This window comes from Mchenga conophoros, linkage group LG7 (genome assembly GCF_057382185.1).
Source record: "Mchenga conophoros isolate Kocher_MC1m ecotype Shallow Benthic linkage group LG7, M_conophoros_male_GT1.1, whole genome shotgun sequence".
NCBI classification, from domain to species: domain Eukaryota; kingdom Metazoa; phylum Chordata; class Actinopteri; order Cichliformes; family Cichlidae; genus Mchenga; species Mchenga conophoros.
Window position 1 is genome coordinate 11,122,399 of NC_140532.1, and position 22,103 is coordinate 11,144,501.

Consider the following 22,103-nt stretch of genomic DNA (forward strand, 5'->3'; position numbering starts at 1 on the left):
GGGTTGGGTTCAGTCTTTGCTATAAAACTGAGCTTCCAGTGGGGCTGAAATTCTTCTTAGTTTAGCCAATGCTTGACCATCACATTACTTTATAATGTCCGGACTCTGCGAGGTCTTAACGTCGTGATTTGGGATAGTGTCTGCTGTTTCTGGAGTCTGGAACCATGGAGGTATGAGTACTTGGAGTTTATAGAAGTAAAAAAAAGGGGTTTTGAAGCAGGCCTAACATCGCACACAAAATAACACGATCTTTGTACATCAGACAATAAAGATATTAGTTTAAGCTGTGATGAAAATGAAAGCATATATGTTTATGTGTTCCAGGACTACATAAAGAGATATTTGCGAGGAATTTGGGTTTTCCTGCAGCTGACCTGTGAGTATTATATTGGAGAATATCCAGTTTCGTTTCTATCTTTACACCCAAAAAGTGACATATGTTACGTGCTTCATATGAAATCTCTTATAATTCTTCTTCAGCACACATCGGCATATCTGTGTACTCTGTTTGTGTGTGTTCAGCTTGTCTAGCGAGCATGACAGGGAGATGCAGTCTGTTTGGACGGCACCACGTTCACACATTCGATGGTGTTTTGTATGACTTTCCTGGAGACTGCAGCTACCTTCTGGCTGGGGACTGCAACCACCACTCCTTCACACTGCTGGGTGAGTCACGCTCAAATTCAATAAAGAGATTCAGAAAAAGATTTGAATTTTAATAGTGTGCCAGGCTTATCTTGTGTAGTTTAGTGTGTAAACTGTTGCCTCGTTGATGCAATATGTTGGCTTTTGGAAACTGTTTACAAGTCATCTTCACTTTTAATTTTCTGTCTTATTTGGCGAAGTCTGCCATGGTGGTGGTACAAAGTAGTAACAGTGTGTTCAAAATGTGCTTTGGATCTGCAGGCGACTTTCAAAATGGCAAAAAAACTGGAGTCACGCTATTTTTGGGGGATGTCTTTGAGTTGCACCTTTCTGTAGACGGACGGCTCTCACAAGGAGAAAAAAGGTAGCACACTAGCGCTGTCATTCAGCATTAAGTTTGTGTGTATAAATATTGAAAGCTCCTCGCTATTTTGCTTCTGCAGGAGCTTGATTTATGCCGTCTTTTTTTTCTAGGCTGTCACTGCCCTATGCATCTCACTCTGTGTTTGTGGGCTCAGAGCTCGGCTTTTACAAGCTCTGGAGTGAGGAGTTTGGCTTCACTGTCACCATTGATAATGCTGCCAACATCGCCTTGACCCTGACCAAACGCCATGCAAACCACACCTGCGGGCTCTGTGGCAACTTCAACTCTATGACTGCCGATGAATATACTGCTCAGGAAGGTATGTGCGTGCTATACAGCCCACAAGATGCAACTGTGAGAAGAGTGAAACTAGGGAGAGTTTATTATTACTGGAATAGAGGAAACGATTTGAGTCACCAGCACTCAGCAACAGGAAGAGGAACAACCGAGTACAGGAAAAGATAAAGTAAAAGAAAGCAAAAGACACAGTTGTGGTAGGATGAGATTAAGAACAAATCTGTCAACTTGTTTGTCTCTCTGTCTGTGCGTGCCTGTGTATTTTTCAGGATTCCTAACAGAGGACACTTATGACTTTGCAAATTCGTGGGCAGTGAAGGGAGCTGATCAGTCCTGTCAGCGTGTGTCAAATCCATCAAAATCCTGTAACACAACAAAAGAAACTTCCACGGTGAGAGGGTAGTTAACACAAATGCACGTTTAGATAGTAGGCGTGTCATGATATCTGATGTGTAGACACAAGTCATTAAATAAAAGCTTTGTACATTTCTCCTCACAATAAAAAAGGTATTTTACAGTGGTTCACTTCCTAACAAAGCACCTGATATTTCTTTGTGTGTATTATGCTCTAATTTGTCTTTGTTTCTTTTACTGTTAATATGCAATAGGTTATATTTTTTTGCACACACAGAAACTCATAAAGATTTGTAAATAAACATTTTTCTTTACAAACATATAATGTATATTTTAAAATCAGGTGGGTTTTGGAGTTAAAGTGCCAACTATAACCCCCATTGTCTTTGGTTGATGTCCAAATACATATTATTAGTCTCATTTACTATTCTATCTCTACTTTTAACTTTTATTCGACAAAGGTATAAATTGTGCTTAAATGTCTCATATTGTATCAGATCTCTGACTTAGGATTTTAGAAAGACTTGGCATTTTTAATACATCTGTTCTTTTTTATAAAGGCATTTTGGCTTTCATACACAGGATTAAGGTTCAATATGCTCAAATGGGGACGACAGCCCAGTCTCTTTAAAAAAAAAACGAACAGCTGGTAAGCGGACAGATCTGACAGGTGTGATTGCAACTCTGTAGCCTGTGCAGTCTTTGTGGGTGAGCAGATACAAAATAAAAACAGTTGGATTTTGAAAGAACATTTTGCACATGTGAAACACCCACATGTGAGAAAACTGTACAAATTTCATGTTAGTGTGAAACCATAGGATCCTATCAGCATCTCCTTCAGTTCACTACAAAACTGATGAATATGTATTCTTTCACTTTTATTCAAAATCTCAGTTTCTATCATTATGATATTGCCATTTTCACAATTTTCACCCACCAGATGTTAATCCACTCTTCCTCTTTTTTTGGCATTTAACATATTTTCTGATGAAGTTTCAGACATGGTTTCTATTCCCCATTTATTCAGCTGCACAGGTTGTTAGACCTAAAAAGAGGCAAACAACTTATTTTCTGCCTGTTTGTGCTTATGTGTAGATTTTGTCCAGCTGCAGCGTGTTGCAGACCTCTAGTGTGTTTCTCCACTGCGCCCACTTGGTCTCTCCCGAACCATTCCTGCTGCTGTGTCAGGAGGAGGCCTGTCACTGTGATCAGACAGGGCCCGAAGATTGTTACTGTCCAATCCTGCTGGAGTATGCTCGCACATGCCACGCTCATGGGATACTTCTTCGCGGCTGGTCGCAGGAAAGCCAGTGCTGTGAGTTTATTAGTTTATTAGTTCTATAAAATTAACAGCAGGTTCTAACATGACATGCATTATTTATATATGCTTTTCTTTTGTGTAAAGTCCCCAAATGTCCAATTGGCATGCAGTACAGTGAATGCACCAAGTCTTGCTCTACAACCTGCCATAGCCTCAACATCCAGGAGGTCTGCAAGGAAGAGTGTGTTGATGGCTGCACGTGTCCTGGTAACCCCTCGCTCACGATATCTCTCTCCTGTCTCCGTCTTACTGTTTCTAGTAGTAACATGGCATGCATGTGTGTTTCAGCTGGCAAGGTTTTGGATGGTAATCGCTGTGTTGAGGTATCCCAGTGTTCCTGTGCGCACATGGGAAAACATTTCCCACCAGGAGCCACGGTCTCTCAGGACTGCAACACCTGGTGAGAAAGCAGTGCAGGCGCAAATACACAGAAATAGTTACATAGAAAATATGCTTCCTTCAAACAAATGTCTCTTTTGTGCAGTGTGTGTCGTCACGGTTCATGGGAATGCACCAATGAAGGCTGTCCTGGTGAGAGAGATGAACAATAATACACACTCACTAATACTTTCGTTTGGGAAATATAATCCTCATTTCTGATGTCATATCCTTGTTGTTGGTGTGTAGGTGAATGCTTGGTTGTTGGCCAGTCTCACTTCAAGAGCTTTGACAACAAGTTCTTCACTTTTGCTGGCCACTGCCAGTATCTGCTGGCAAAGGACTGCTCACAAAATGAGTTTTCTATCATAATTGAAAATGTACAGGTAAAAGTGAGCTTTGGTTTTCAATGCAAAATATAATATAAATTTGGAATTTGGAATTTGTTCTTGCACTAACTACACAATTACACAAAGAATGTCCCTGTTAGCGTTCTGTCACTCCCGTGTTGCCGGCTTTTCATCATTTACAGCATTTAGGTTGCTTTTTATCTTTCAGTGCGCTGATGATCAGGATGCTGTGTGCACACGCTCAGTGACTCTCAGTCTGCCCTCTCTGGAGGACATGACAGTCAAGCTGAAGCATGGAGGAATTGTTTCTGTCAACAGCATGAACATCCAGACCCCAATGCATAACGGTATGCTACTTTAAAGTGCATTTAAATGACCTTTTATGCATATAAGTTAAGTAAATATACCTGTAAGATGGTTATCCATATATGAGAGAAGCACTCTGACAGATTTCAGAATGGCAACACATTAGCTCTAACAGCACAGCTCTGCTGAGTACTTGCGTGAGTCGTTCATTAATATTAACTGATTTTAACCAGGCAGTTTTCTACGTGTGTCATTTTACAGGCCGTTTACATATCCAGAGATCTGTTCAGTCTTCAGTACGTGTAAAGTTTGGTGAGGACTTTCGTCTGGACTGGGATGGGCGGGGCCGTGTGCTTTTAAAGGTTAAAGAAGTTGTATATCTTAAAGATGTTTCCTTTCAATAACCCCTGTATGAAAAGATGGGGAAAAAACTATCTTGAATTCTGTCTGCCTCCACAGCTGGGTCCACAATGGGCGGGCCGGACCTGTGGACTGTGTGGTAACTACAATGGTAACCAAGGTGATGATTTTTTGACTGGTTCTGGGCTGGTTGAGGCTAGTCCTCACTCTTTTGGCCAGGCTTGGAGGATCAATGGAGACTGTGAATCCACTCAGAAATTTGAAACTGATCCATGTGCCGTTAATCCGAAAAGAGGTATATAAACCCACACAGACAGACATCACTCCAGTAATGACTTAACACTAATCTTACGATACCTCGATACCAGTGCGCTTTGCAGAAGAGGCGTGTGCAGTGATGATGTCAGACGTGTTCAGTCCGTGCCACTTTCTGGTGAATCCCGGTCCGTTCCAGCAGTTCTGTCGTTATGATGTGTGTGCGTGTGGGGACGGTGAGGAGTGCCTCTGCTCGGCTTTGTCCGCCTATGCAGCTGCCTGCTCAGCAAGAGGAGTGCTGCTCAACTGGAGGTCTCCTTCGCTCTGTGGTAACTTTTAGATTGGACCTATTTACAGTTGATCACTCACTCACTCACACACACACACACACACACACACACACACACACACACACACACACACACACACACACACACACACACTCTCTCTCTCTCTCTCTCTCTTTCTGGCTCTTTCTGTGGTTTATTTAGAATCATTTTGTATGCATTTTTATTTATAGATCATTTCATTTTCTGTAATATTTTTAGATAATTTTACAAGCATGTCCTCTGCAGGATCTATGGTTTTCATTTATGTGTATGTTAGGGTCACCCTAAAATCTTGAGACTTTTGTGAATTTGCAGACTGCTTTGGATTACTGTCTTATTGTAGACATCATGTTTTTTTTTAAAGTTTTGGTTTCTTGACTAAATTTGCGGAATTTTACTGGAAACTATTCTTCCTCTTCCTGTGCAATGTTTCCTGTGCCACTGTCTGCTACAGCAAGCAGAATATATCCTCCCCCATGTTGGCAAAATGTTTCTTTCCTCAAATGGTGCCATTTCTTTCTCCTGATATATTTTTGTGGTTATTATGATTATTTAAGAACTAAATATGACATCGTTTTTCACCACTAAGTTTCAGATTTTTGTGGATTACGTGAGAGTGCTATTTATTTTCTGATAATGTTTCCATTCAGACCCGATTTGTGCATTAGTGCTGCACAGTTCAATAGTGCAATATCTCTAATGGGTTAGTGAGAATAAATGACTAATCCTCCCTGATATGGTGTTCACAGCTCTGGAGTGCACAGGAGGACAGGTGTATGAGGCATGTGGGAGTGTGTGTGACCGGACTTGTGGTTCTCTGTCTGGCGCTGAGGCTGGCTGTGAGGGGGAGAGGGTGTGTGAGGAGGGCTGTTTCTGTCCCACTGGGAAGTACCTGAGTTCCTCAGGTGAATGTGTGACGGCTGACCAGTGCACCTGCCTGCATGATGGACAGCTCTACCAGCCTGATGATGTCTATGCAGATCACAACAGTATTTGGTCAGTGACTATGCATGCTTATGCAGAACTTTAAACTCTAAACAGCTGCTGTGGTTTACTGTTTTATCATTTTTGCCATCTTGTCTTTGCTTATGAGTGCAGCTACTGTGAGAAGGGCTCCATGCGGTGTAGCTCCACTGAAACGTCTTCATTGCTCTCTGACCTCTTCTATGATGATGACCCAGCACCATCCAGAGGTATAACTGAGTGTTTCAGTTCCCGAACCTTTTTCATGATAATGGCTAGTAAAAAACAAGCAGTTCTCATTAATAGTTCTCATTTGACAGTTGAACCCTGAACAACTTGATCAGTGTGTCTCGGGCAAATGTTTGATTTTTGTCATGAAGCTTGCTTGATTGTTTTTTTTTTTTTTAATTAATTCGTTTTTTTATGTATCCAGAGCGTCGGTCAACACAGTGCCCTCCTCCGCTCATTCGCGCAGAGTGTAATGCAGGAGAAAAGGGTCTGGAGTGTGCAAGAACCTGCCAAAATCTGGATCTGCCTTGTGTCAGTCTTGCTTGCATCCCAGGCTGCCTCTGTCCACCTGGCACTGTAGGTGGTTTGTTATGTTGTGTGCATGCTGTAAGTAACAAAGTGAACATATAAAGTGATTTGATTGATTAATCAAGCTGATTTCAGGTGCGTCACCGCAGAGAATGCATTACACCGGAGCAGTGTCCCTGTTACCATAACAACAGGCCATATGCAACAGGACAGACCATCTCTGTGGATTGCAACACCTGGTAAAATGCTTGTTAATATATTTGTCCATTAAAGGAAATACCTCTACTGTGTTTGCTTAGCAGGTGTCCTGTTTTGCAGTGTGTGCAAGAACAGAAAGTGGCAATGCACGGAGAAAGTGTGTGATGGTGTGTGCCGCACCGTGGGGGAAGGGCATTACATCACTTTTGATGGCTTAAAGTACTCTTTCCCTGGCCTCTGCCAGTATGTCCTAGTCCAGGTAAGAGACTGAGAAGGACTTCCAAAAAGGGCGCCAAAGTGAACTGCAGACTATGAAGTACATGCACTCTTTGTTAATCAGGTCCTGTCCTATCTTTCTCTACTTGCACATATCAATAGGATATGTGTAGTGGGGAAGACGGTTCCTTTAGGGTGCTGGTGGAAAACGAGGCCTGTGGAATTGTGGGACACCGCTGTGCAAAAGCTGTCACAATCTTCTACCAGGGAGGGTTAATAATAATGCAGCATGGAGAGGTAACACACAAACATTCATTTATACTGATTCACATCAACACATGCAACTTATTAAGTGATTTGTTGTATTAGTGCAAAGTCCAAATGGATTTATAATCTTGTAACATGTGAAAAAGTGTAAAACTTGAAATAATGTCTTTACTCTCGAGAGAGGCTATTAACCAAATATGTTGTTAACGTTAACTTACTTGAATATTTATCTAAAGACTGATATTCATTCATTCACAAAATTCATTCTAGATGTTTGGCTTTTAAACATTATATTTATAATTTAGGCATTTCAACAGTACAATTATTAGTGGAGGCTGTGTCATGGTCCTGGGCAATGTTGGCCCAGTATTCTTAGTTTTCGTGTGTTTTGTATTTTGTTCTTTATTTATGCCTTGGTTCCTAGGTTGTTCTGTTAAGATTACCCCCTGTGTGCCCCTCTGTGTATCTGTGAACCCTCGTTTCCCCTCCTTGTGTTTTATTCCATGTTTTCCCCAGCCCGTTATGTCTGTGCTCTCTCTCTCTTCCCGTCTGAACCTCTGTGTACTTCCTGTTTTACTTTGACAGTCTATCGTCAGTATGTGTCATGTTGCGTCCCCCTCAGTTCAGTGTCGCGTTCTCCGTCATGACTGTGTGCCCCTCCGTGTGTCTCCTCGTGAGTCAGTTCCTTTATGACTTCCCAGTTTAGGTTCATATTATTTTGTATCGCCTTCATCTTCTGTCAGCAATAAAGCTGTATTTTGAGTTCAGTCCTGTTTTCCCGTGAGTTTGCGTTTGGGTCCTCATCCTGCCTGCACACAGCCTAATCATGACAGGCTGTGGCTCAAGAGGTACAGCAGGTCATCTACAAATTGGAAGACTGGTGATTTGAGCTCTGGCTGCTCCAGTATATATGTATACAGTATACAAAGCACTTAAACACCAAAAAACAAGGTGCTTGTGTGAATGATACATGTTGTCTAAAGACCCTTGAGGGCTCAAGTACAGTAGAAACATGCAGTTTGATGCAAAACCACAAACTGCCTTGTATATTTCAGCAGTTAGATTCAACTAAAAGTTTTTTTAGTGTAATGTAAAGCAGGACACAAGTACATTTATAACTTGTGTCCTGCTTTACTCAGACACTCTGCAAACGAACTTAGTCAAGTTGTAAGCTTTTGAGACTTGACCTCTCAGTATCCCAAATGCACCTGTAATGATGACCTTTCTGTCTTTCAGGTGAAGATGAAGAGGCCGGTGCCGCAGGGCTCACAGGTGGAGATTGTCCGATCTGGTCACTTTTACACTCTGCAGCTGGGGAAACACATTTCCCTCAGCTGGGATATGGGAACCCGCCTCCTGGTTCACATCTCACCTGAATACAGGGTACTGATGTATTATGACTAATTGTGACCGCTTGAATCTTTTTCATTTTAGTCATAATATAAAATATTAAATATTATTGCGTGTAGGGTCGGGTGTGCGGCTTGTGTGGTAACTTTGATGGGAATGTAAACAACGACTTGATGAGCAGTAACCACCAGCTAGAGGTGGATTCTTCACACTTTGGGAACTCCTGGAAGGTCATTCCCAGCTGTGCTGATCTCACAAAGGTAAAGTCTAGACTTAAAGGGCTGGCTTGCTGAATGGAAAAATTTATATTTTCTCTCTACTCATAACTAATGTTAGGAAAATCTGCTGATGTTTTGTGTGTCTAAAAGAAAAAATATGTCACTATCAGTAGCTTAAAAATCCTATATCGGATGATTTCTAATATTTAGATCTATCTCTGAGCATTGTACTTCACCAGGACTGTTTGTGGGCTTACAGGGCGGAAAATTAGATTTCTTTCATTGTCAGCGTTATTCATTATATCCCACCGAGAAACATTAAAAATATATTTAGATCACAGTGACTGATCTACTTGAAAATCTCTGCAGGCAACCAACTCACAGTAGTGTAAAACTAAAATGAATCATTCGCATACATTTTTTATGTTATTACAATGAAATCAAGTATGGTGACGATTGCAGTTCTTTGCATATATTTCAGTAGTGCACTGGCACAGAATAGATAGAGACATTCTACAAGAAAATTCACAAAGAGATAAACTATGTCGCACCAATTTGCTGTTTTTATTTTATGTGTGTAGATACCTGCTCCTTGCACTGACAACATTGTCAAACTGGTAACAGTGGAGCAGTCGTGCCGTATCCTCACTGGTTCCCTCTTTAAAGAATGCAACAGTCAGGTGAGCAATTACAGGCAAACTTTAACTGATCAAGTGAGATGCTTTGGGTTTATACTCTTTACCCTCTACCTTTGCCTGTGTGTCTGTAGGTGGATGCAGAGCCTTATGTAGAGATGTGTGTGGAGGCAGCATGCTCGTGCCCATCAGTGGGTGACTGCCAGTGTTTCTGTGATGTTATTGCCGCCTATGCACAGGCTTGCTCAGAGAGTGGTGTATTCGTCAACTGGAGATCAAATGATCTTTGCCGTGAGTATGAAGAATTCATTATGATATAAAAAACACAAGTCATAACTGCTTGACCAAACTAACAAAAATAATTGAAGTCCCATCTAGTCGCATCTAGTTTTTTGTGCTAAAAGTCATGATTTTACTCAGAATATCAGAATGCAGATTGCACATTTTTATCAGTAGTCTAATATCACAATTATTATAAAGTTATCTTTATAATAATAATGTTATTTATTTGTAGCTAAGTGAAATGACTGAAAAGTGCATGCTACAATGTTCTGATTCCTTAGCACTGAGCTGTGAGGAGCTGAATCCTAGAATCCCAGGTGTAGGGGAGGAGTTATGTCAGTGGAGATACAATACCTGTGGTCCTGCCTGTCCAGTCACCTGCCAACATCCAGATCCCCTCCAGTGTTCGCTCAGATGTGTGGAAGGCTGCCATGCCTACTGCCCTCCAGGTATCAACAAACACTAAATGAATGCTTTCAGGATTTATATATCGCACGAATATATTGTGGGGATTTTTACACTGACTTTGATGTTCTTAGGACAACTCCTGGATGAGATGGCCATGCGATGTGTTGAATCCTCTCATTGTCAGGTGTGTATGCATGAGGGTCAAAGAATCTCCCATGGGAACAAGGTCATCCTGAATCACAATGACCCCGACCAGTGCAGGATATGGTAATACTTCATCACAACATTTCCTTATGAGTTTGAATATTTCGGTTTTCTGCTTCTCACCAGGCTTGGCTTACATAGAACCGAGGTTATCCTGGTAACCAAATGTTTGGTGATGAATGCTTTGCAATTATATTTCATGATGCTTTGTTGTTTCTTTACTATAGTCATTGTGACAAAAACACATTAAGCTGTGAAGCGTGTGCCTCCTCCACCATGTTCACAACTCCCACACCGACGCCCACCTATGGCACCTTCACAACAATTCCCTTCACCACGTTGATGCCTGAGGGCACGTGTGACCGTGCCATGGACCTAGCATTCTTACTGGATGGATCAGAAGCTCTGACTGAAGATGAATTTGAGGCTGCAAAACAGTTCATACTTGGGGTGGTTGAACGATTCCGCATGGGCTCAGCTCACACTCGAGCAACAGTGCTACTCTACCACTCTGGAGTCAAAACATATGATCTGCAGGTAGTTAAACACTGCACGCACGTGTGACTCAGCAAGTGGGTATTTTTGCACAAAATATGGAATATCTGCAAAATCTGTCTGTAAGGAGTTTAATTTTGGTGTGTTCATGAGTTTTGGTTGCGTTGATACAGAAACATGTGATACACATGTTTGTGTTGGTGTTCTAACTATCAGTAATTCATGTTTGAGTAAAATAAGAATGAAAAAGATTTTAAAGTGTTATTTCTGCTGTAATCAATCCAGTCAGAGTTAATACACTAAAAAAACATAAATTTGTATATACAGCCTTCTAAATTCAGCAAAAAAGTGGAAACTAAAATGCAACAGGAAGCAGGTGGATGCATTGAATAATGCTGATGACTAATCAAGCTTGGTAAAAAGCAGCTTTTTTGGCTCACTGAAACAGATTCATAGTAAAAGTCTACATGTGAATACTTGATCTACTATTTTTCCTCCCTCTCTTATGCCTCTAGGTTCAGAAGTGGATATTTAAGAAGACTGTGCGTGAGCTTCATTACACAGGAGGAGATGCCGCTTTCATGGATGAGGCCGTCAAATATCTGGCTATCAACATCTATGACAAGAACAAGCGTGAGAATGCCGGCCGCATTGCCATTATCTTGGCTGCTAGTCCCAACCCTCGCCCTATCCGTTCCATTGTAAAGATGCTCCGAAAGAAGGCCATCACCACCCTGACAGTGGCACTGGGTCCTGGGGTAGATATGTCACAAATTACTGAAATCTCCAAGGCCAATCCTGATAACAGGGCCTATGTGCTGAGCAGCACAGGTGAGCTGCCTGATCGGCTGCTGGAGCTGACAGATTACCTCTGCACCTTAGGAATGGAGCCCGAGGTGGTGAAACCTCCAGCACCAAAGATCACAGTGGGTAAACCTCAAAAGACCACGACCACCACTTCCCCAGTTCTTCATCTGGAGACAAAACCCACACGGCGCCTCCCCAACACTCTTGAAGCTACAGCACCGTCTGGCCTATCGCCCACTACCACATCGCCATCTGTTCTTTCTCCAACCAAAGATGTAACATTTATCATAGAAGGCTCTGATGCTGTTGGTGAAATAAACTTTAACAAGTCGCTCCTCTTCCTGGAGGAAGTTATCACAAAACTGACAGAGGAGGAGGAGTTGATTCGCATCACTGTGATCCAATACTCAGTGACAGTCACTGTGGAGATCAGTCGGTGGGAGATAAGGCAGCACAGAACCCGCCTGCTGGAACGCCTGAGGGAGGTTCGTTGGAGGGGTGGTAGTAAGACAAACACTGGAGCAGCTATCACTACCACTTTTCAAGAAATGGCTACGGTCCAGCCTTCTCTTCGTCCAACCCCACCTCAGCTGGTTTTCCTTGTGACAGAAAACCCACCAACTGACACAGTAACGCGCCCACCATCTACCAGCGTCCAGACTCATGTGTATCCCATTGGTGTTGGACCAAAGATACAAGAAATGGACTTGATTCAGTTCAGTTTTCCTCAGCGTCCATTAATGGTGGAGGACTACAGCCATCTGTCTAGTGTGGTCCACCGCATAGTCAACATCACACGCACCACAGTCAGACCCCGCTCACCAACACTGCCACCACTAGTTGTCCCAACACATGCCAGCTTGCCAGTCTCAGGTACCATAACAGAAATGTTTATTCTCATCAAACAGTCCTCAGGGATTTCTTAGTCTATATTAACTTGGAGTCTTATATTTGCACAGTGCCGTGTAAGAAGCCTCTGGATGTGCTGTTCCTGCTGAAGTCTGGAGGGCAGCTTGAGGACATGAAGACATTTGTTAAAGCTTTTATCAGTAATGCTGACATAGGTAGGTGTGATGCAGCTCTTATATGCAGATTTTTCTCACTGGTGTGTTGTTATTAATTTAGTTTGCAATCACTGTTTTTAGCAGGGGTTTTTTTCTTCAGAAATGCAGCATGTTTAAGGGCCAAATAGGCTCTAAGAAAAATATTGAAGTATGTCTTTTTCCCCAACTGATATTTACCAGATTTCCATGAGAACAATACAATTACTAAATTGCTTTAGTTTATTCGTTTAGATCAAATCATATATATATTTTTTAGCATTATTGACCTTGAAAGAACAATATTACTCATGTTTAAATTATTAAAGAAGCACCTTTCTACAGTGAGTTCTGTGTTTGTATGTGTGCAGGGCTCAGTGGCACTCTTGTGAGTGTTGTGCAGTATGGAGACACCAACACAGCAGAATTCCTATGGAGTGATCAACAGAGCAAATCAGACCTCCTGAGGATGGTGGAGAGAATTACTACAAGGACTCCTGCAGCCCCTAAACTAGGTAAAGGAGCTTGCTTAAACTAATATGCACACATATTTAGACAGATGCACAATCACATGCAGTCATTTTTCTCACTTTTTGCAGGGTCTGCATTGAGATTTGCTGTGCAGACATCGATCTCACCAATCAGTGGTGGAAGAGTTGGTGTAGCCAAGGCTGTGGTGATGCTGGTGATGGACAAATCAACTGATGATGTCGGGGAAGCAGCTAATGAGGCACTGGCAGCAGGTAATTAAATCATCATTAACACACTGGATACCTCAGTAAAAACTTCAGTTGGTATGTTTCCATCCTTCATCTTCCTCTGTTATAGCTGCGGTGTAGCTTCACTGATAAGATTGTCTTCCCTCAGGTGTATCAGTGTTCCCAATTGGGATTGGACCAGACTATGACAAGAGTGAACTTGGAGTGCTTGGTCGCCAGGGCAACCAAGACAACACTCTCCATCTGAACAGCATGGATCAGTTACTGATGTTGCTGACTCTGGACAGGAGTTACACAGAGAGAATCTGCAGAGGTGCTTACAGGCAGAGACACATACATTAAATCTTCATTACATAGCGATGATAGAAATTGACAGTAATGGAAATGTTATGTGCTCTGTTATATATATATTTTATTTATTTTAAAATTGTATGTATTTTTTTAGCTGGTCCACCAGGAGTGTGTGTTGATGATAATGGAAATGAGAGAAAGGTGAGTACTGTCTGCTAGATACAACATTAATGTAACCTTTTACAAGATTTACTTTTAGCAAATTGTGCATTTCTCTCTACATGCCTTAGCCTGGTGAGTCATGGCTGCTGGAGGATGGCTGTCACTCCCTCCTCTGCCACCCCAGTGGGGCAGTGACAGTACAGAATCACAAAGTCAGCTGTGACAGATTGGAGCCTCCAGCCTGCAGAAACAACATGCCACCTGTTAAAGTCCAGGAGACTTGCAACTGCCACTGGGAATGCCCTTGTACGTACATCCAAAGGATCCAATAGCCTCTTAGGTCTAGTCCATCTATATAAAGTGTGGACTATTTGTGTACTTGCTGTTAACAATGAATGCTGGGAGCTAACATTCCTTTCTATTTATACTAAGTGTTAATAGAGCACAAGATTCTGGCTCCTGTACAAACACATGTTTTCCCTCCTGCCTCAAATGTATTGACAGGCATGTGTATGGGCAGCTCCACCAACCATGTAGTGAGGTTTGATGGCCTGGCACTTAGGCTGGATGGGGAGGGTTTGTGCTCCTATACACTTCTCACTGTCAGCAGAGGCTCCAGTGAAGGGTCAGAGGTCAAACTCCACACTGGACCTTGCCAAGACTCGGCAAACTACCACCAAGTCTGCATGAAAGCCATGGAGGTGATCCATGGCTCATATAGGGTGCTGCTGAAGGATGACATGACGGTAAGATATATGATATATGTTATGTTTAAGAAGTCTGCATTAACTGTAAGGATTTGCTCATTTATTTTGCATATGTTTATTTGAGCAGGCCATGATTGGAGAGGAAGAGCTTGCACTGCCGTGGCGGCACTCTGGCATTGAGCTGGTGCGTTATGGCGGAGTGATGCTGCAGCTGAAATCGGATCATGGCTACGTTCTGAGTTTCACACCTCAGAGCAATGAGTTTACCATCACATTACTCAGCTCCACTACGACGGGGCACACTGCTGGACTTTGCGGTAACTTATATTAAGAGCCCACATTTGTCAAATATATGACAAAAGTCAGCATGTCTCACCCAGTGGCTTTCTGTATTTGTCTTTTTATTCTGATAACTGCCCCAAATATTGTTTTATCAGGTGGCTGTGGGGAGGAGAAGTTGAATGTCCTTTCTTTACGCAATGGCACCTCGACCACCGACCAACCAGCTTTCATCTTAGACTGGACTGTAGCTGTAGAGCACGGTGTGTGCCTGCCAAGACGAAGGGCGGTGTGTGCATCTGGAGCGGCGATGGGATGTCAAGCTCTACGTTCCGAGGTGTTCGAACCATGCCATGCATATATTCCCGTTCAGGTTTTCCTCACCAAGTGTGAAGAGCAGGCATGTGAGGAGTCAGATGTGTGCGAGCTCATTTCAGCCTATGCACGCCTCTGTAGACAAAGAGGTGTGTGTGTGGACTGGAGGAGCCCTCACCTCTGCCGTGAGTAATTTTCTGATTTGCAGACGAGTTTATCTTCTACTCCAGTGAAAACATTTTAACACCTGAGCCTAGATCTAAACTTAACACTGTTCTGTGTTGCAGCGTTACAGTGCCCGAGTTCCATGGAGTATGATTCATGTCGGACAGGTTGCGTGCAGGACTGTGGTAGCATACAGTCATTGCCAGGCGACTGGTCGGTTGCTAGGAGTAACGAGTCATCCTGTATGGACACGCCGACTGAAGGCTGTTTCTGTGCTGAAGGCACAGTTTTGAATCAGGGACGGTGTATACCGCCAGAAGCATGTGGACAGTGTGTTGACCATCATGGGCACACATACACGGTGAGGCACAAAACAAGAAAAGTGTGACTGAATCTGCTAGGAAGCAGTGACGCAAAATCAAGTTCTTAGTTAAAATAAATAAACACATATGCTGTTGGAATACTATCAGGCAAACACTTAGAGAACAGGTTAGAGACTAAAATGTGATTTGATTGCCCTCTAGTGTTTATTTCTAATATGACCAACTTCACAACACGAGCCTGGTTTTGTCTGTGTTTGTACAGTATATGCAGAGTTGGGTACCAGAAGAGAACCCATGTTTGATTTGCATGTGTTTGGATCAGCAACGGATCAACTGCACTGACCGGCCCTGCAACGATGTCAGAAGTCAGAAACCCTTCTTTTGCTCCTCATTATGCTCTTTGCGTCTGCTTTTGTAGTGTTACTAAAGAAGAAGAAGAAAAACTGCCATCTTTTTTAAATTAATCATGTGTGTCTGTTTGTAGCTCCAGTGTGTGGACCTTGTGAGGTCCTCAGAAAGAAGACAGAGTCCAAGTGCTGCCCAGAGTATGAGTGTGGTATGTAAAAAAGGATAGTCTCTATTTGCAACAAGGAGCAGCTTTACTATACTGTGTGGTCAGTCACTCAGTGTAGTTATTAAATTATTATGGTCCAAATAGCTCAACTTTAACTCCTAATAACTAATAACATAGTTACTCCTAATTCATTCCCCAGTATCTATCCTCATTTTTTTATACTTTGTTGGATAGTGTTACCAAATGTATATCATGTGTCCAACTTGCAACACACTGAGCCATGCTGTCACTTTCCAGTTTGTGATCTAGTGAGCTGTTACCTGCCTGAGGTTCCCCGCTGTGAGGACGGTCAGACTGTGGTCCTGAAAAACCCCGGGGAATGTCAGCCTATACACGAGTGTGGTAAGTCATTAATACATTCTCTATGATGCTCCGGCCCCACGGGTAAACACACACATAGTCATGAAACAGAGCGCATGTTGACACAGCCGTATTCACCTCTTTTTCTGTCTCAGTGTGCAAAAAGGAAGAGTGTCCTCTTCAAGCTCCCCCCAATTGTACACCACATCGCCATCTGTCGGTGAGAAAGACAAAGTGCTGCGACGTGTTTGAATGTGACTGCAGCTGCCAAAACTCCACCCACACCTGTCCCACTGGGTTCATCACGTCCTCCACTACCAACGATTGTGGGTGCACAGAAACCAACTGCCTGCCAGACAAGGTGAGTGTATTTTTGGATTCAAATCTGAGTGCAATATGTTTGTTGTTTGTCCTGCAAGCTTTATGTCCTCTGTGTCTCTAGGTGTGTGTGGTTGGTGGAGTGGTTCACTCAGTGGGGAGTGAATGGGAGCAAGGTTGTGAGAAGTGCATCTGCACCGAGCTGCAGGACAAAGACACGTCTCTCCATGTTGCACAGTGCAAACCGCCTGTTTGTGACCGGGCCTGTCCTCTGGTGAGATTCACAGAGACACCAAAGACGCATATTTAGCTTGTGCTTCTAAAGTGATACATTCCTATATATATTTAATATGTATTTCAGGGCTCAACATACACTTCATCAGAAGGAGAGTGCTGTGGAAAGTGCACACCAACCAGCTGTGTGGAGTCAGGGGGAGAGATGCGAGGGGACACACTTATCAGTGGAAAGCTTAGACAAGTATGTGTGTGTAGAAATCAGACATGCCTGAAGGATATGTGCAAATAATTATTGCTGCATAATTATGAATCTCAAAGTGTTTGAGTCAGTGAGGGACAAGAAGTCACTCAGCAAACTGCTCTCCATCACTGACAACCCATTGCACCAACTCCAGTCCACTAGAGAGCCAGCAGAGCTCCTTCTCCACCGGACTTATTAAAGCCGACTGCCATAAAGAATGCTTCAGGAAATCCATCCTGCTATTCTCTATAAAGCCGTACAACATGTCTCCTTTTTGTACCACTATCAAACCTAGTGTACATGTTATTCATTAATGCTACAATGGCTTGCAAAAGTATTCGGCCCCCTTGAACTTTTCCACATTTTGTCACATCACAGCCACAAACATGAATCAATTTAAAAAAAAAAAAAAAAAGGAATTCCACGTGAAAGACCAATACAAAGTGGTGTACACGTGAGAAGTGGAACGAAAATCATACATGATTCCAAACATTTTTTTACAAATAAATAACTGCAAAGTGGGGTGTGCGTAATTATTCAGCCCCCTGAGTCAATACTTTTGCTGCAATTACAGCTGCCAGTCTTTTAGGGTATGTCTCTACCAGCTTTGCACATGTAGCAACTGAAATCCTTGCCCATTCTTCTTCGCAAAACAGCTCCAGCTCCAGCTCAGTCAGATTAGATGGACAGTGTTTGTGAACAGCAGGTTTCAGATCTTGCCACAGATTCTCGATTGGATTTAGATCTGGACTTTGACTGGGCCATTCTAACACATGGATATGTTTTGTTTTAAACCATTCCATTGTTGCCCTGGCTTTATGTTTAGGGTCGTTGTCCTGCTGGAAGGTGAACCTCCGCCCCAGTCTCAAGTCTTTTGCAGACTCCAAGAGGTTTTCTTCCAAGATTGCCCTGTATTTGGCCCCATCCATCTTCCCATCAACTCTGACCAGCTTCCCTGTCCCTGCTGAAGAGAAGCACCCCCAGAGCACGATGCTGCCACCACCATATTTGACAGTGGGGATGGTGTGTTCAGAGTGATGTTAGTTTTCCGCCACACATGGCGTTTTGCATTTTGGCCAAAAAGTTCCATTTTGGTCTCATCTGACCAGAGCACCTTCTTCCACATGTTTGCTGTGTCCCCCACATGGCTTGTGGCAAACTGCAAACGGGACTTCTTATGGTTTTCTGTTAACAATGGCTTTCTTCTTGCCACTCTTCCATAAAGGCCAACTTTGTGCAGTGCACGACTAATAGCTATCCTATGGACAGATTCCCCCACCTGAGCTGTAGAGCTCTGCAGCTCGTCCAGAGTCACCATGGGCCTCTTGGCTGCATTTCTGATCAGCGCTCTCCTTGTTCGGCCTGTGAGTTTAGGTGGACGGCCTTGTCTTGGTAGGTTTACAGTTGTGCCATACTCCCTCCATTTCTGAATGATCGCTTGAACAGTGCTCCGTGGGATGATCAAGGCTTGGGAAATCTTTTTGTAGCCTAAGCCTGCTTTAAATTTCTCAATAACTTTATCCCTGACCTGTCTGGTGTGTTCTTTGGACTTCATGGTGTTGTTGCTCCCAATATCCTCTTAGACAACCTCTGAGGCCGTCACAGAGCAGCTGTATTTGTACTGACATTAGATTACACACAGGTGCACTCTGTTTAGTCATTAGCACTCATCAGGCAATATCTATGGGCAACTGACTGCACCCAGACCAAAGGGGGCTGAATAATTACGCTCACCCCACTTTTCAGTTATTTATTTGTAAAAAAAATGTTTGGAATCATGTATAATTTTCGTTCCACTTCTCATGTGTACACCACTTTGTGTTGGTCTTTCACGTGGAATTCCAATAAAATAGATTCATGTTTGTGGCTGTAATGTGACAAAATGTGGATAAGTTCATACTTTTGCAAGCCATTGTATTTGGAGTATTTGCCCTACTGCAAAAAAATAAGTCTTTTTTTTTGTCGTTTCTTTCACTTTATTTTTTATTGTCTTATTTTTTCACTGCTGCATATAAATTTATTACTACCTCACATAAGAAGGCATTCATCTTTCTATCGATCTAATTCTCATCTCTGTGTCGTCTTTAGGTGGGTGACAGATGGAAGTCTCCAGATAATAAATGTGTCTTACATCAGTGCATAAAAGTCAGAGATGAGGTGTTCATCTCTGCTTCAAATGTCAGCTGCTCGATTACGGATACTCCATCCTGCCCACTGGGGACTGAGTTACGCTGTGACACCGAGGACTGCTGCCCCCGCTGCCACTGTGGTAAACACACATACACACATAGACTTACTCAGAAGGCACACAGACAATCCAGTGCACCGGGTTAGGAAACTGCCCTTTAGCTCGCAAGCGATGCATGAATCATCAAGCTTGCATTCATCTAACTTTCCCTTCAGTCAAATCATCCACACAGTGTTTTCATAACAACTTGCAGTTGCAGTTTATGTCCAACAGATGACTCTGGTGTCATCCCAGAGATTGTTATCCTGATCTGACCTTACACAAACTGGGGATTGAATTACTTTTTAACAAACGACTGTGGAAATTATTTGTGCTTTTCTCTCTGCAGCTCCTGTGAACGCCTGTGTTCTCAACCACACGCTGATAGGGGTAAGTCATTCAGAGAAGTAGTAGCTGCCTTGGTATAAAAAAAGACATTTGGAAATGATGTTTTATTTTGATATACTGTATATGTGTTTGTACAGGCAGGGGAGCAGCTGATGGTTGATGCGTGTACACGCTGTCAGTGTAGGATAGTGGATGGTCCAATCAGGAAATATGAACTGTCCTGCAGGAAAACAAGCTGTCCCTCTTGCCCCATGGTAGCCATCCTCAAATTATTTTGTCTGTTTTAACTCTTGTCATTTCTCATCCTCATCATAACCGATTAATACAATCACAAATCCACATTCCTTAATTGTCTGTTCGCATTCCTTCCCTGCTCATCATTAAACTGTAGCCACATCATCTTTCCATGATTCACTTTATTCACAAAGGTAAATAAGATGTTTTTTATTTAGAAAACAAAATCCAGGTATCTTATGTCTTTGTATTTGCAGTAGTAAACTCCCAATGTCTTTTTACATTAATGGACACTTAAAACTAACCTCCACATTTTTAGGGGTACACTCTGGAGAAGGAGGAAGGTACTTGCTGTGGTCGATGTGCTCCCACCGCCTGCTTCGTTCAACAACCAGATGGAAAACCCATCAGTGTGAAAGTAAGTCCTATGCAAACAAGATGATACCACGCTACAACTTCTGTTGTCTATTCTATGCAGTGCTATAGCTTATAATACTCTTTCATGCCAGTCGTACTGTTCGTGGCTACATACTGTAAGAATGAATCGTGTTCTTTCAGGTCAATACGACGAGCGAGAATGGTTGCACCTCATATACATGTGGTCTGAATAGTGAAGGAAATCTTGTGCTGCAGACCAAAGTGACAGCCTGCCCGTCTTTTAATCGCCAAGCTTGCTTAGACCAAGGGGTAAAGCTCTCATTGAGCGCACAGTATTCCCTTATCTATACCTTTTCTCCCAGGAATGTATGATAACATTGTCTCTCCTGTTTTTACTTTCCCAGGGAAAAGTCAGTCAAATTGGAACAACCTGCTGTGAGACGTGTGAGTTGAACTGTTCCCTTTGCAAGAGCAGTAAATTATCTTTTTTTTTAAATTATTTGGATCTTAACAATAGTGTGTGTGTGTGTGTGTGTGTGTGTGTGTGTGTGTGTGTGTGTGTGTGTGTGTGTGTGTGTAAAGGTACAGAGCCAGAGTGCCGAAAGACAGTGGGAAGGCTCGACTACATCAAGGTGGATGACTGCCAATCAGAGCACCAGATAGACCTGTACTACTGTGAGGTAAGATACACAGACACACACACACGCACACACATTTAAGAATGATTAAATCTTTTCCCCTGTAGGATTAACCTGCAAATTTGAGTGAAATCGTAACACTGTCCCTCACCATCCTGTCCTTTCTGTCTCCCTGTTGTTATGTGTACCCTTCCATCTGTCTGTCTTTCTGTCTGTCAGGGCAAATGTCGCAGTAAGTCCATGTACTCCCTGCAGAGGGCTGCTGTGGAGCAGGAGTGCGTTTGCTGTGCTGCGGTAGAGACAGAGCCTCTCAACGTTCCTGTCATGTGTGCCAATGGCACTCGTAGCCACCACACAATTCTGTCTGTAACCAAATGCGACTGTCTGTCCAGACACTGCACCTAGAGAGTGGAAGAAAAAGAATAGAAGACAGAGATTATAAAGGTTGATGCTTTGTGTTTATCCAAGAAAATGTAGCAGTATTAAAAAAAACTACCTTGACAAATAGCAATAAAACAAACTTACCTGTTTCTGTAAGCATCACCTTTTGTGTGTTGTTGTAATTTGATTATTTCTGTTGAAATGTATTCATAAAAACTACTGTTTGTTAAATGTTTGTATATAAACATGTGACATTTACTCTTTCACAGCGTTGCAGAATAAGTTTAATATACATTAAGTGCGAATCCAGAAACACCATGTTCCTCAAAAAGTGCAACTTTTACACTTGGGTGTTTTTTGTTTTTTTTTTACTCAATTTAATTCAGCGCTACTGTGTCTTTACTGAGTTGCATGAAACTAGTGAGGGATTGGACAGTGAGATACAAAAATAAAACCGCTTTTCAATACGTTGCTCTTTAAAAACTGCCCCAAAATACACATGATACATACAATTCGTGTGACTGACTACACATCAGTATAACAAGGAAGTAATAATAAAAGTATTACAATAAATAATGCTTAGAACACTATGTAATGTACTCAAGGGAGCCAGTTTTGCTTTTATTTTCAATAGCAGGAAACATTCACTATGAATTTTTATGTCTTTTTTTAAGACCTTTTACATCT

General features: G+C 42.5%; 1 protein-coding gene across 1 annotated transcript; it reads left to right on the top strand.

Moving 5' to 3' along the window:
* The first annotated feature begins 1 nt into the window (after nucleotide 1).
* Nucleotides 2-21,883, top strand: vwf (von Willebrand factor). Its single transcript, XM_085282075.1, has 53 exons — nucleotides 2-170; nucleotides 325-376; nucleotides 523-666; nucleotides 907-1,009; nucleotides 1,120-1,328; nucleotides 1,576-1,697; nucleotides 2,756-2,975; nucleotides 3,066-3,188; nucleotides 3,270-3,381; nucleotides 3,466-3,512; nucleotides 3,609-3,745; nucleotides 3,918-4,056; nucleotides 4,277-4,377; nucleotides 4,475-4,670; nucleotides 4,744-4,959; nucleotides 5,709-5,955; nucleotides 6,058-6,152; nucleotides 6,356-6,507; nucleotides 6,595-6,698; nucleotides 6,778-6,916; nucleotides 7,036-7,170; nucleotides 8,377-8,523; nucleotides 8,610-8,750; nucleotides 9,290-9,388; nucleotides 9,478-9,634; nucleotides 9,907-10,074; nucleotides 10,165-10,300; nucleotides 10,465-10,774; nucleotides 11,248-12,412; nucleotides 12,499-12,603; nucleotides 12,951-13,094; nucleotides 13,179-13,322; nucleotides 13,447-13,611; nucleotides 13,744-13,790; nucleotides 13,880-14,057; nucleotides 14,256-14,497; nucleotides 14,586-14,775; nucleotides 14,896-15,237; nucleotides 15,340-15,578; nucleotides 15,803-15,905; nucleotides 16,025-16,096; nucleotides 16,352-16,456; nucleotides 16,570-16,775; nucleotides 16,857-17,006; nucleotides 17,094-17,210; nucleotides 19,299-19,479; nucleotides 19,787-19,827; nucleotides 19,923-20,039; nucleotides 20,339-20,437; nucleotides 20,578-20,706; nucleotides 20,802-20,841; nucleotides 20,980-21,077; nucleotides 21,255-21,883. Exons 1-53 carry the CDS (start codon nucleotides 165-167, stop codon nucleotides 21,438-21,440), a joined length of 8,562 nt encoding a protein of 2,853 aa, XP_085138201.1. The 5' UTR covers nucleotides 2-164; the 3' UTR covers nucleotides 21,441-21,883.
* The last annotated feature ends 220 nt before the right edge of the window (nucleotides 21,884-22,103 follow it).

Excerpts from the sequence above, each read along its gene's own strand:
- vwf (XM_085282075.1), top strand. Across the intron at positions 4,378-4,474 it reads GGGGCCGTGTGCTTTTAAAG|CTGGGTCCACAATGGGCGGG; the intron begins GTTAAAGAAGTT and ends CTGCCTCCACAG. Across the intron at positions 13,612-13,743 it reads CACAGAGAGAATCTGCAGAG|CTGGTCCACCAGGAGTGTGT; the intron begins GTGCTTACAGGC and ends GTATTTTTTTAG.